General features: G+C 30.6%; 1 protein-coding gene across 2 annotated transcripts in view; it reads left to right on the top strand.

Annotated features, from left to right (window-relative positions):
* The first annotated feature begins 604 nt into the window (after positions 1–604).
* Positions 605–15,637, top strand: part of LOC129954145 (uncharacterized) — a 35,678-nt gene continuing 20,645 nt past the window's right edge. Inside the window, exon 1 of one of the 2 annotated variants that reach the window (XM_056067861.1) lies at positions 605–1,081. In XM_056067861.1, coding sequence (XP_055923836.1) covers positions 1,034–1,081 — 48 coding nt within the window. In that variant the 5' untranslated portion in view covers positions 605–1,033. Of the gene's footprint in view, positions 1,082–11,144; positions 11,378–15,637 lie in introns of those variants that run through there. The other variant, XM_056067860.1, reaches the window with a different exon arrangement.

Raw genomic sequence — 15,637 nt, 5'->3', positions numbered from 1 at the left:
GTTTTGTTATTTTTGAATTAATTTTTTTTGTTATATACCTATGTTTGTTAGGTGTTTGTATGTGATTTTATTTTGCATTTTTAAGATGTTTGTTTTTTAATCATCGATATGGACGTTTTATATGGATTTTAAAATCTAGCATTTTGTTTATTGAGCTCCCATACGATCTAGCATTATTAAACTTAAAATCTAGCATTATGAAATTTGAGATTATGGCAACACTGCTACCGACCAAACCGGTATATAAGATATGTGTGTAACATATAAACGAACCATTTGCCTGCGTTCGGTTTCATGCAGTTGTTCTCATTCTTATTCAAAGCAAGCCACGTGGTTGCCACTAGAAAATAAATGTAGTGTAAAAGTAACAAAACAATTCAATTCCATAAAAGTTGCAGTACATAGAATAATAAATTAACATTTATTTTCTAAACATAACAATGGTCACATATGATTTTTAAATATTAAAAACAATAGACCCGCCCTGTTTTATCCGCGTCTTTTTCATTTTCATTCACTTAAGTGTTGTTATTTTCACATAAACTAGTGCACGATTTTTAGTTTTTTAGTCATCTGTCAAAAGATATTTAATTAATCGTTCTTTGGTAATGCAGTGTGTCGAGTAATGGACTTTTTGAGTACATTTATCATTTTAAACACTGAATTCAATTTTAATTTTTGTATAAATAGCCAAAGTGGTAATATTGATTCTCAGTTGAATTTGTATCGTAGTACTCGTATATAGTGATCGAGTATGAAAGAAATGATGCGGTGGTGGTGTTTTTCTTTGTATACTTGGTATGTTGCTGCCTAGTGCCTGGGGTTAATTTAACTTCGGAACATATAAACACACACAAGTGATTGGATAGGAATTGGAAATTAGTAAGAAAGTGAGTGTTGAGCTAGACGGGTGGTCGAAATCAGTGCGGAACTTTGTGTCTAGTATTATAATTAAAAACGTTTTAATTTAATAAATATATACATACATATATATAAGTAATCATTTTAACAATAAAATATTGTTTTTTACAAAATGAACACTGGTGTTATTGTGGATTTATCGGATGATGTTGAAATAGAGGTAGGTGTATATTTTTTATAATTCGTTTTACGTGCGCAGTGCACGAGTTGGTTGGTAGGGTTGGTTCGAAATAGGTTTAAAATTTCGAAGCAAACATATGTACTTGAGTAAAAGTGTAATGTGCTGTTCTTGGTTATTTTGTTTTGTACTGTCATTCGGTGATGCGTTTATTATTAGGTAAAGGCTGTTGTGATATTTTGGTGTATTCGGATTTTTCATTACCTTTTGGTGTTCGTTCGGTGTGGATAAGCAACTGGAAATTAATTAAAATACAAAAATGCGCGTGCATATCGGGAAAAAAATATGTTAGTTTCATTTTTGTCTTTTTCTTTCGTTTTAATTCGAATTTCATTCATGTTAATTTTAACATGCGCGGTATTGGTATTATACCGGATTATCCGAAGTGAATTTTGAAAAACTAAGTGACACAGTTCCGGCGAAAATTGTTGACGAAGCACATGCTTTCTTGAGCATAGTGTCAACGCAGAATTTATTTCAAAACCAATAATATGATATCAAATCAAATGGGGTGGCGCAACAGTCCGTTGTGAACCAGGGCCTAGTGACTTACAACTCTCAACCATTCCTGTGTGCGAGTACTGTTGTCAGGAATGGAAGGGACCTACAATTTATGGACGAATCCGAACGGCTAGTTTAAGAAAGCACTTTTTCATGACAAGAATTACTCTTGAAGGACTTGTCAATTCCTCGCAAGAGGCAGTACCCGCGAAAATTAATTTTTTTTTTTTAAATTAAGGTGGCACAGGCAGGGATTGAACCCTAGACCCCTTGCATGACAGTCCAACGCACTAACCATCATACCACGGGTACTACCCGTTAAAATTAACATATTTCATGTAATACTATCAAAAATGCTTCTAGGCCCAAGTTCACACAAGACTGTAGCGCCACCTTAAGTAACTACTGAAAACCTTGCTGACACCTTTGTGTATTATTATTGTATGCCTGCCGTATCCGCAACGTGGCGTTTGAGGATTAATTTGATAAGTTCGACTCAAAAAAGTCAACATGAGCTAATTTCATCGTAGCCACTAGATGCCGCTTAGTAGAGTCTTCCGAGCATTATATGCTTTGTACAATGCTTCGGCAAAGTAGTTTGTGGTGTGTCATAGTTAAGTTGATTAATTAGTTAATACGGAAACCAAATGGGATTTGTTCAAAAAGTTTTTCGAATTATGTACAAATTTCACGTAATTATTGGAATAATTAAAAAAACAAAGAATTTAATCATAATTTCTTATGTATTGCACAACTTTTGACTCGGCAAGAGCCTTAAAAAAATTCATCAGAGAATTTTTAAATTAATATTTAGTATCATGAAAAATACAAACATTGTCAAAAAACTGCCAATGTTAAATTATGATTAAAATACACATTTACTCGACACTTTTAATAGTTTTGAACCAATACCCTTTATTATTATTATTTTCCACAACTGTAAATAATGCTACTGCTCGTAAATACTATTTTTAAGTCAGGCAATATATAAAGAAAAATCAAACTTCACTGTTAATGGAATTAATCCCAATTGTATGGATAAACGTTTTCAGAATGATAACTTTGGGCGATTGCTTGAATAAAAATAGACATACAAGACTTTAACAAAACTAATTTCATAAACATTAAAAATGTTTATATGTTTTATTTATAGAAGTCCATTTATGATTTAAATAACTCCGTTTATGGGTAATATACTTTTTTATAATGTTATGCATTTGCTAATAAATACGCAAGTACAGCTCGACAAGAAAATTACATGTTAAAACGTTAATTTGGTGCAAAATTTCTTGAAAATCTACGGTAATAATAGTGATAAATTTCGATAACACTTTTTGCATATCAATATGAATTGTATTCATGTTTGAAAAGTTCTATACATAATAGCAATTCAGTTAAAATAATACTCCAGCAAGCTTCATAATTATAACCAGAGGAATATGTTGGTGACCATTTTGATTATGACAAAAAAGGAGAAATCGTGAGACTTCTAGATGAAACGTGTCCAAACAGAGCGACAAAACTTGAAATGAAAACAATTATTGAATAATTACCGCCTCGGAAACACAAATCATAACTCAAGTACAAAACTAAAAAACATCAAACGAAATCTTAACAAATTCATCAAAATAAAGAAGCCTTTGAAAATATATAAACCAAAATGTATAGCTAGGTCAAGTTTTCGAAATTCGTTGATAGACAGTGCTCGGAGAAATCTTGGTAAAGGAATCAAAATACTGCCATTAATTTAAAGGAGTCTCTGAAAACATATTAATCAACATTAATTGCCACAAATAGTTTTTCAAAGTCAATTAAAGAAAATGGAATCAAAATACTCAAATCAATTTAAAGGAGCCTTTGAAAATATATAAACCAAAATTAATTGTCAAAAAATTTTTTTTAAAAGTCATTGATAGGTAAGGTCCGGAGAAACCTTAATATTTGTTCGGTAGCTTTATTAATTATAATAATATGAACGTACTATCAGGTTATATTTTAGTATATTCAGATTAATATTTTGTGCATATATAAAAAAGTTTAACCAAATTGCAGCTTCTACTTTTACAACCTTTTTTTAACCTAAAAAAACTAAATTTTTTTGTTATTTTAATATTTAAACTTAATTTTTCGTCATAATCAACTTCTTACAAGAGTTTTTCTTCAACCTTCGATATGAAATTCGTGTTAATTCTACCTTTAAGGAAAAAGTTACTGCAATGAATACTAGTGTAGACATTATAAAATTTAATGTTAAGGAAATATGTTTTTGTTTATTAAAATTTTACTTGCATTACTGTTTTATTTAAAGAAGCCCAATTTAATTATAATTTTTAATTTTGTCAATAAAAATTAAATTTTGTACTTTATGATGTATAGTCATATTTTAGTTTATTTTAAGAAAAAAAATCTTAATTGTCCTTTCGAGCTAAATATGTTATCAAATTAAAAAGGTGAGTACTAAAAAATTCTTATTTTACTTAATACAATCTCTGACTGCAAATTGTAAAGCAAAATGTATTTATCACGTCACTATTTCGCAGCTATTTTTATATGGGGATCAGATTTTTGTGTGCTTTAATTTTTAATATTTTAGTATGATTTTGCTTCAAAAAGAAGGAATAGACGAATTTAATATTCTACGAGACTATGTTTTCAAAATTTGTTATGCATGAAAGTTTTCCAAAGCCTAAATATTTCTCAGCTAATTGTGTAAATTCTGGGAAACACCAAAGGATAGCGAGCCTTTAAATATGTAAGTTTGGAAGAATATCGACAACTTATGACATTTTATGGTAGAAGCTTTTAAATATAAGCTTAAATATTATTCTCCACTATACACATTTTTAAATATTTAGATCCTAGTGCATTAATAAAGTATATTTGTGTGTTGCCCCTCGTAGTAGTATCTTTGCCAAATCAGTGATGTCCCGGTACTTCTGAGAAATGTTCTTATTAACAGAAGTATATCTTCTATTTCCTCCAGTTCAATTCTTTGTACTAACAAATCAAGAGGGACATCTTCCTCGCCACTAAAAGCAAATAGTTCATGCCAACAGTTTTTATTAACATTCGATGTAAGTTAAGCGAGTTAGGCATGAGAAAAGATATAACATTATTTTTAATCAATGATATCTTTAGTCTCTAGTACAGTCATGCAAACAACGTTAACCCATTTATGTAATATATAGAGATAATATTGTTTGTATAAAATGTTGCATGGATAATATTATCTTTTCTTCATTATCAAGCAAGATTATTGTATGCTTTGGTTTTATAGTAGAAAGATAAGGAAGGATATAAATACTACTGTATGATGAGTGGATTGGCAGTCTTATAGTAACTATATAGTACTCTTACGCTCCTTTTAAGATTAATGTAAAATATTAGAAAATAAAACACATAGTTCCAAAAAATATTCTTTTAATTTTAAAAGTACAAAACAAATGTTTTAATTTTTTAAATTCACATAAATTTCTTTTTTTTCTAACATTTCGTCCCATTAGCTCGCCATACACGACAGGTCTAAATGGACCCGAGCCGATCCAAAATCGACCGTGTGCGGGGAAACTGAGATGGCTCGGTTTGGATCTATTTCAATTTTCAGCAAGTCAAAAATAAGGGAGCAAAAGCACGGCTGTGTCTTGTGTGGGGAATTAACATGCCAATTGTTGCTATCTTTTTAAACAATCTTATCTCGCCACCTAACAAATATCTCATACCAAAACTTAATTAAACAAATCCTTGATGTCTTTTTCCCCTTTTTACTTTTTTTGTGTCAGTTGCCAACTTTTATCAAATGGGGTTACCATTTTCGGCCATGTTTTTGTTTTTGCTTATAGTTTTAAAGTGTTTTTTTTTGAGCTGGAAATGCTGAAATATTGTATAAAATCCTTTATTATAAAGATGTTCAGTAGTACATCTTTGTGGGCCTTATTACATTCAGGTTGCATAAGTGGTGCTTTGAAACTCATTTTTAGGTGAATGAATTTTTTTTTACTGAAGTGTTTTAATCAGTGAAAGTCTTAGAAAGTAAATATTTATTTCTGTGACGCAACATAATTTTCGTCTTAACTTTGACTTTTTCACTTTTACCTATTCCATTTCGTTGAGCAATGTCGAACAACCATTAATAAAGTTAAATTATCTTAAAGAAATAAATCTCTATTATTGATTAATTAATAAAAACTACACTATTCGTCAACACTTTAATTAAATGAGATCAGCAGGTTAGCACAAATTATAGGTTTTTATGTCAAAATCATTTCTAAACATAAACATTAGACACTTCAAAAATTGTTTAGTAAATTTAACAATGTTTCGATCCTCCTTTGCTGACAATAACTTTATAGATTCGATTTTGAAGAAAATCCAACACATTTTCAATGTGATTCCAAGGAATGGCTCACCAGGCACACCGCATGACTTTAATTGATTCGTCTTTATTTGAATTCCAGTTTCATAAACCTTCCGAGTCAGCCATTCGCACACGTTTTCTATGATATTTATATCGGGTGAGTAAGGCGGTCCTGAATCTACACTATATAAAAAAATTGCACGTACAACAATTGAAAATAAATGGGTTTCCCTTACACTATGATCTTAATACCACAAATCTGAGCTTATTGACTTTACGAGTATTTGATAAAATTATAATGTATAATAGGAAATGCAACAAAATGTTCGAGGTTTGCCTCTGTTTTTTAACCGTTAGTAGAATTTTGCCAGGAATGCCAAAAAATTGCTCGTACATCAAACAAATGTTCGTTCACTGCTATCTTCTCTAACAAAATGGAAATAACGGTTCTATTTGAAATGTAAATTGTGTACTGTAGTGATATTGAGAGATCTTGGCTCAGTATGCCGTGGTGTATTGATCTTTTCAATTGTTTTTTTTTTTTTTAATTTTGCGAAGTTTATTTTGAAAATGGAGGCTTCTCATAAAAAAGTACCTCTTATAGCAAGAAAACTGATTTTTAAACTAAGAAACGACGGAAAAAGTTATGCTGAGATATCGTCAACTATTGTTAGACCACGGTCTACAGTTCAATATGTATTAAAAAACTATTTGAAAAATAAAAGCTTTGAAGTGGCCCCAGGAAGACTTCGAAAAAAATACTAGACGATCATATGGAACGAAAAATTGAAAGAATGGTAAAGGCTGATCCCAATTTAAGTGCTCCTAAAATAGCTGCTGACATTTAAGCAAATGGTGGAATATCGCGTAACCCTCAAACTGCTCGGAACTTTCTGCATTCAAAGGGATATAATTAGAGATGGCAGAGTAGATTACGTGAGGTAATCTACTCGGTTAACTACGTGTAGTTAATTGGATAAACTACACGTTTGATTTGTTTCATTTACTACCCTACATTTGTTACGTGTGCTTCCTTCACAAAAAACGTTAAATTTCAAAAGGAATTACAAAAAAAAAACGAGTGAATAAGTAACGACTAACGAGTGAAAAACACTGAACTATACATGAGAACCAAATATGTTGCGTAAATGAACTAAATCAAGGAATTCGAAATTTTATGAAAGAAAAATGCAAATTTAATAATCATCTGTTTTATTTTTTCGTTCATTTTAAGAGTATAGTGTATCCGACGACGAGAGTTCGTTTTTCACTCTTTCACAGTTATCTTTTCGATGCAATTTGTCAATTTGGTGGTTGAATGGACATTTCAAACTACGTTTTGACGTCTACCGCTACGTCTACTACATTTAACTACGTTAACTACATTTAATTACATTAACTACCTCATTTATGTAGCAGACGTAACAAATGTAGTACATAAAAAAAAATCGCATTTCTGCCATTTTTGGATATAATGGTCGCACGGTACAAAAAAAAACACTAAAAACAAAGCAAACGTTTAAAAACGCTTAAACTATGCGAATGCATACGTTTCGAAACCAGATGATTTTTGGAAGAATGTGTTATTCCTTGACGAGAGCAAGTTTAATATCTATGGGTCGGACGGCCGCAGATTTGAGTAGAGGAAACCATAATTTAAAAAAGTCATTAATCGTACCCCGTTACGACCCCAGTATCTGATCAAAGCCATAGCTTACAAACCGACCACAATTTTGTTCCCCTCTTGGGTCCCCATTTAAGTCATCTTCAACAACCGCAATTAGTTAACTCATATTTTCCTTGGAAAACCTATATTTTTTCCTGAAATCCTCCTCGCTTAGCACTTGCACTGAATCATACCTGGTTTTAGATATTTGTCTGTTTGTTAATGATTGGAACTGCTTTATGGCTGAATCGCGAACACGCTTCAGCTTTGTCTGCGTTACGGTGGGCCTGCTTTAAGGTTGCTTTGAATGACATTTCTATTATTCACATTTCCATTGTGATAGCATGCATTAAATTCCTAAGGCTGAACTCGTAAACGTCAGGTGAAGCCGAAGCTGAACCGTGTTTTTGTGATTCAGCCATTAAGAGCTTGACAAATTTAGCACATATTATTAAAACAAAAATAAATAAGCAATATTCGCTTGTTTTTTATTTCAGAATAAATTTGACACATTTGGATCTTATTTCTTTGCACTAAATACACCTTCTTCGGTGGTTTAACATAGTAAACGTCACTTAGTAGGAATTTTGTTTTATTCACGACATTTTGAACTTAGTCCATGGAATATTTAATTTATTTATTAATTCTGCTGATAGGGATGTGCTAACCTGATGACGCGCAGTGTACATTTAAGATAAAAGCAAAAACATAACCTAACCATTATTAACTTTAAACGATTTTAAACATTAGTGGATCGCCTGGGGGTTTTCACCTCGGATTAGAGTTATATATAGTAAATGAATTAGTATGATCGATGTGGGAAATTGCTTTTTAAACTATAAATTGCAATATTTTCCCAAAATTTGTGCATGCACTCCATTTTTTCATTGTTTAAACAAATAATTAAAAAAAATTAATGTTTGAACATATGTTTTCACTTTAAACAGTATTTGTTCGGCTTCGCCCGACAATTAAAACTTATTCACACTTGTAAATAAAACACAATTTGTCTTTATTTAAATTGTTCCAAACTTATTTATTGAACAGTTTTAATTATTACTTTTCAAACACAGTCTTTACTTTATCACAACCAATAATCAACCGCTTCGCTTCCGAGCGCCTATTTATATGCCTCAAATTGCTTCGAGAAACTACTAGATTCTTGTAGGTGCTGAATGTTCTCGAATTAAGTTCTCCTCTTAGCCACTAGATGTTTCTCGATGCTTAACGAAGCGAGTTCTCCTCTTAATCACTAGATTTTGCCCCTTATTCTTAATGTTCTACGATAGTGTTTGCTACTACAAATAAACAGTTGCTACGTACTTTTTCTACTATACATAACACGATATTAAAAGAGATAAGGAGTGTATAGGTATACACATTACAATATGTAAAATCTTACCTGAATAGATATATGTATAGGAATTTTTTTTAAAGAAACCTGTGTATAAAAATAGCAATAGGGATCCCAAAAAGAAAGAAAAGCGTAGAGGGGAGAGCGGAGCTACAGCTGATATGTAAAACGGATTTTCTTGATATCTCTCACATTAATTTCTACTACTATTTTTTGTAGATTTTATTTTTGTGTGAGAAAACGGACTAATGGATTTATAGAAGAAAACTACCGCATATCGAAAACAATATTTTCTGTGAAATAAGAAAAGTTTGAAGACAACATTTTTAATTTTTGAAAAGCTATTTGAGTCGAAAGTAAATTTTTACTTTTTGATTTATAAAAGACCGTTATTGAATTTTTATTTAAAAAAATATTATTTGTTTGGTACAATATACAATATTATTTGTTTGGTACAATGTTCACCTATTTTTAAACTCTTATGGTAAAAAAAACCGCCCACGCAATTTTCTTGAGAGCCTTTTCTGCATCTTTCTGCCTTATTATCTGTTTAAAAACATTTATTTGAATCCTATATCTCTTCTATTTCTTGAGCTATGGACGACGAAAAAAACGTCGTGAACGTACGAACGTGCGTACAAAAATCTAAAAAAACTTTTATTGCGGCTCCTAGGGACCTTCAAACGTCAAGAAATGTCAAATTTTTCAATTTTACAAATGAGACCCATTACAATAACTTCGTATGGGAAGTTAAAAATGTATTTTCAAATCAAATTTATATGAACAAAAGACATAGTTTCCACTGCTTTGCCATGTTAACTCTCGACAGCTACTCGCAAAAAAAGAACTGTGTTGGTATTCGACCAGCTTATCTTCGATAGTGTTAAACACATGTGACCACTTGCGAGTGACTTTCAAAAAGATCGAATGTCCAGAATAATAAGGAATTTTGTTTTATTCATGACATTTTGAACTTTGTCGATGGAATATTTAATTTATTTATTAATTTTGCTGATAGGGATGTGCTAACCTGATGACGCGCAGTGTACATTGAATATAAAATCAAAAACAAAATACACCAAAAAAAACCTAACCTAACCTTTAATGTCTTCAAAAGATTTTAAATATTAAGTTAACACATTTTACTAATCACTTACCAGTACCCAATACTTCAAATACTGCTCTAAAAAATTATGTAGGCTTGCAAGTAAATAATTTCTTCCTGGAAAAAAGCAACTCCAACAAAAATAATATTAACAATCACATTTGTAGGTATGTACATAGTTTCAATTTTCAAATAACAAACAATTGAAGGGGAACATATGCTTATGTATATGTATATACAATATTGTTGGTGTTTGTGTGCAAATGTCACAACAAAACCAACAACTATCTTCCAACACAATCATTTCATTATATACAATGTTCCTTCATTGTGTTAGTTGCGATGTATCGGGTTGATGATTCGTGTTATGTATATATCGGTTTTGTAGGTATAAACTCTACAGCAGGGATGAAAAATTAAATTTGTTCAATTGTACTTTGAACTGGTTTTTCTTCTAAAACAAAATAGTTGAGATATTTTAGGTAAAACAATTATCATTTTATTTGTTTTCATAATTTAAATTTCTATTATTAATATATATATGTACATATTTACTGTGAATTAACTTGTATCAACATTTAAAAATCTATTCAATTTATATTTTTAAGATTTTTAAGAATTCTCTCAGTGAGATTGACAGAGTGGAACAGTATTCACTAGTCATGCTCACTGAGCTGTCAAACTAGCTTTGTAAATCCTCTCTTTTAAATTTGTTTGAAATAGAATAATATTGGAATCTAAAAAATTCTTTTCTCAAAATTTGGGCAGAAAAAAAAACACATTTTCATGATAATGTTTGTTTATATTTCTTTGAACATAAAAATCTCTAAGATATTAAAAATAAAAACTGTTCGCATTTCATAAATTCACAAATTGTACAAACCTAATTGTATCCAATTCAGTACAATCGTACCGAATTTTCCATCATTGGTGAATTAATCAAAAAAAAGTAGTTTCAGGGGAATTATCTTGTACATTATGTATATATCGTACCTACTTATTTATTGAATCTCTGATTTTCATTTTAGTTGTTTGTGTAGTTTACATCGCAGCAATCCAGTTTCAGTCTCACACTCAGTGTCTAGCTTAGCTTTGTGAAGTCAAGTTGTGCGTTGTATCTTGCTTCGTTCATTTTATTTTCTATATTTTTTTAGAAGGAAACTTAATTTTGATTATTATTAAAAATGTGTTCTTTCTTTGTTTAATTTTGTGTTTATATTACTCGGTTTGAATATACCCAAATGCATTCGTTAAAACCTGATATTATTGTTGATTTATCGGATGAATCTAAAATTGAGGTGAGTTGGAATATTCTTAGTCTGTATACTTATTTGTAGTACCCTTTTTTCACGGATAATGCCTAGAAAGTACTTTTCATGACAAGAATTACTCTTGGAGAATTTGTCAATTCCTCGTAAGAGGCAGTACCCGTGAAAAATTAGATTGCAAAGGCAGAGATCAAACCCAATACCCCCATCCCTGAAAACAGTATTCGCACACAGGAATGGGTGAGAGTTGTATGTCACAAGGCCCCAGTTCTCAACGGACTGTTGCGCCACCCAATTTTTTTTTAATGCCATAAAAAGTAATTCTTGTCATGAAAATTTCTTTATCAAATAAGCCGTTCGGCAAGAGAACAATAACTCGGGCGACAAGATATTATAACGGATTTTTTTAAGAAAAAGCGGGAGGGGCAACTTAAAAAAAAATATATAAAATGGAATAAATAATTTGAAAATAAAGGTAAATTTTACTATTAAGTATTATACATTATAAGCCAACATTCTGTTCTATTAGCAAGTTTTTAAATCAAGTCAAAACTATGGGTTGTTTTTGCAAAATGTATTTTAAACTCAAAATTTTAGCAAACAAAAGTTAAAAAAAAAGTTTAAAGTTTAATTTTTCAATGCTTTAAGATTATCTACCATTAAGTGCGTTTTTTGGTATTCCATATATAGTACAGTGAGAAATTGCTAACGAAACTATCCGCAGTAGGCAGATTTTTGTATTTAAGAATTGGTACAACTGAAAGAAGATCTGTCAGAATAATAAAAAAACACAAATAGAAAAAAGGTTTGTGAAAATCAAATGTTTAAATTAATTAAGCAAAAAAAAACTAACTAAAACTAATAAAGTGGACAATTTTCAAGAAGAAATGGTAAGAAAACATCTGGAAATTTAGATTCCATAAAAAAAGTTAATTTAACAATTGCTTCAAGGAGGGGGTTTGTTCGTAGATTACTACATTAACATGTCTTGTTGAAGAGAGTTTGAAGATCGCCTCAATTTGTTATATACCTGAATCGAGTTGAAATGAGTCAAAATTTGAGAAGAAAAACCTTTGTGGAGGAGTTGGCTTAACAGATAATGCATTATGGTCTGTTGCAAATAGCATGTTTGTGTACAAAAAAATATTGTTTTGTTTAAATCAAATTACAAAAAAATCACATGGATTAGGTAGCATATTCTTATGTATATGGTGCTGAACTATTCAGTTCTTTATTGTTTAACACGAATCAAACTATCTCACTTCATAAGAAACATCGAAACACTATTTACATTTAAGAAAGTGCTGTCAAACTTAATCATGTTTAAATCTTCTTGTTCGGTGGAAACGCCAAAAAGATTTATTTAATCTAAACTGAGATAAATCTTTGGTGGAAACATAGCAAAACTTAATTATCTCTTCTATTGTTTTCTCTTGCAAAATAAACCCAGTTAGTCCATTTTCACTAACAAAACTAAATAATATCAACATGATTTCAAATGCACAACTACTCAACGAACACAGCCATCGAGTTACAGATGCAATATCAATCGTACCAACATTTGAGAACGAAATCACATAAGATCCATTCGAAACTCGTATAAATGTCAAAAAGCCCATCCATAGTAAGATTCTACTCTAACTTTTATCGCTAGTATTCATACTATGGATATTGTTTTTGTTATTCGTGTAAAATCCTACTATACTATTGATAGATTTTCTAACAAAACGCGGGTATTGTTTTTATTTTAGAATTTATTGCTCTTATTTGTTTTTGATCAAAAACTTAAAACTAGACGATTTAATGGCTCTTAGTTTTTGAGAAAATTGAAAATAACCACAGCTACTATTTGAATTTAATTTTTTTTTGCTTGAGTGGTCTTATTTTCATATTAATAATGGTGATGCGAGTTTGGGTGTATGCAACAGTGGAATGTTTATGGGAAGGTGGGGGTCATGCTGTCCTAGAACTAGAAGACATAAAACCATCTAGTTTTCAGTTTTTGATCAAACAAAAAAAATTAGAGCAATGAATTCTAAAAAAAAAATAATAGTATATAATCTGAAAGTTTTAAAAAATTACCCTTCAAACCATTTTTGTCAACTTTTTTTGGCACAAATTTTGAGTTTAAAACAATTTTTTTGAGTTTACAATTTTTTTTTTTTTAAACCATGCATAATTTTTAATTGATTCAAAAACAAGCTAATAGACAAAAGTGTTGGCTTTTAAAAAATTTATAAAACTTAGTTGTAAGTATTACCAACATTTTTTAATTATTTGTTTTCCATTTAACGTACATATGTATGTTTTTAAATTGCTACTTTCGCCTAGACAGGGGGAGATAGACCACCCCCTCCCATAGTAAAAAATGCTTGTTTTTAACTGTTCTACAAATCCGTCATTAAACTTTGTCGCCTGAGTTATCGTACTTTTCCCAGCCTTTCGGATTCGGCATACAAAAACTGTAGGTCCCCTTCATACTTGAAATGCATTCACACAGGAATGGTTGAGAGTTGTTAGTCATTAGGTTCTGGTTCCGTAGCTCGGCTCTTATTAATTTTCGATAATTTGTGTAGCAACTCTTTTTTAAGGTGTCAATTGTCTCGAGTTTTTCTACTTTAGACAAGCGAAATCACATAACCTAACAAAAAACAGTCCATCGGTGTTAAATAAAACGATCTTCGAGGACAACGCTAGATAATGCGCTTACCAAAAGTTTTGTTCAATAATTGATTGTTTCGTTTGCTGTATGCTACCGACCCATTATGTTGGTAATTGCACGATTTGAAAGACTTGTTCAGAACTATTAAAACAGCAAACCAAACTGAGCATGAGTCAAATTTGTTGCAGCTGTCAAAATGACCAATTGCAAAAAAAGTATTGCCAGATTGAAAACAACACGTTAAGAAACACCCATTTTTAATTGCACGAAGTTAGTTGTGAGTCACACCTTAATTTTAAGTGTTTTGTCTAAATTTATTTGACATTTCTTTGTTTCAGTCTATGTCAAATTTCCATGAAGAGGAACCTAATAAAGCAGCGTCTAAAGATTGTGGAAAATTTGTATGATAATGGACGTACATACATATCAAAACACATTTCTTGCTCTTCGTAATATTTTTAGTGAACATCCGTCATGGCCAGTATTTAGTCGATATTTTTTTTCACACATAATTGTCATAGGATTCCTACAATAATACAGTCAAAAATTAAGATAATTCCCTGGAACTTTATGTATTACTTACAATTAGCATCGTGGGTTTTTCTTCACAGACAGATAGATCGATAATTTCTTTACTATACAAACAATTGTTTGCAAATTTCATTTCTTAAGAATAAGAGCATGGCTTTTCTTCCGTCTGCCTGATTTGACATTTCCTTACAATTTTTAATGTGAACAATAAAAAATGAAAGTTGCTAATAATATAGTATGTACATATAAATATTCTAAAATGGGTTATAATTCTTATTTAATTGAAGGTTAAGTTTGTGAGAAAAAAGATACATTTGTATGTTTATTGTTATTAATTTTACACTAGATTTTGATAGCGTTAACTCAATTTTAATATGATTTGAAACACACAATTTTTTCTAACTTTGAAATGATTTGAAACACAAAAGATATACCAATTTTGAAATGATTTGAAACACAAAAATAGGATGCATTAAACTGTAGTAATTGGAATGTCGTCAACTAACAAAGAAAAAAGTAATGGACTTAAAATACCGCCCTGTGGAACACCTGCAGTTGTTTCAAACCATTCTGAGAAGTCCGTTCCATCCCATACAGATGCACTAGATGAAGCAAGAAGTTTAGAGTACATGGCTTTACCAGGCTTTGATATTCTAACAGGGCGCTTATCCCTACAGCTCTAAGTACTTATTACCAAAATTGGTAAATATTTATATTTATATTTATATCGTAATTCAGCTGACCAATTTGTATAGGATGTTTTGGTCTTATTGAGTTTGCACCTTAAGGAAAATACAATACTTTAGTTATTCACTTATATAACTTTCTTTGTCATCACTTGTAAAATTCAAATAAAAGTAGCCTAAGTTTTTGTATAATAATGGGGGAATTCGCTAATCTTTTATGTTTAAATACATTTGTTCCTTCTTTTCATTCATTCCTTATATGAACTCCTAAGCGGATTCATTAAAAAGATAATTTAAAATTTAAAAGGAGTTTTTTTAATTAAAAATACCAATAGGTCTGATTTTTATCATTATGACTTGTCAAACTATACTGAACATAAATGGCAAAGAAGTCACGCGGGTCTGTCAAAA

The sequence above is a fragment of the Eupeodes corollae genome, chromosome 1, assembly GCF_945859685.1.
Source record: "Eupeodes corollae chromosome 1, idEupCoro1.1, whole genome shotgun sequence".
NCBI lineage: Eukaryota > Metazoa > Arthropoda > Insecta > Diptera > Syrphidae > Eupeodes > Eupeodes corollae.
The sequence above is the reverse complement of the archived record's forward strand: the minus strand, read 5'-3'. Positions and strand labels throughout refer to the sequence as shown.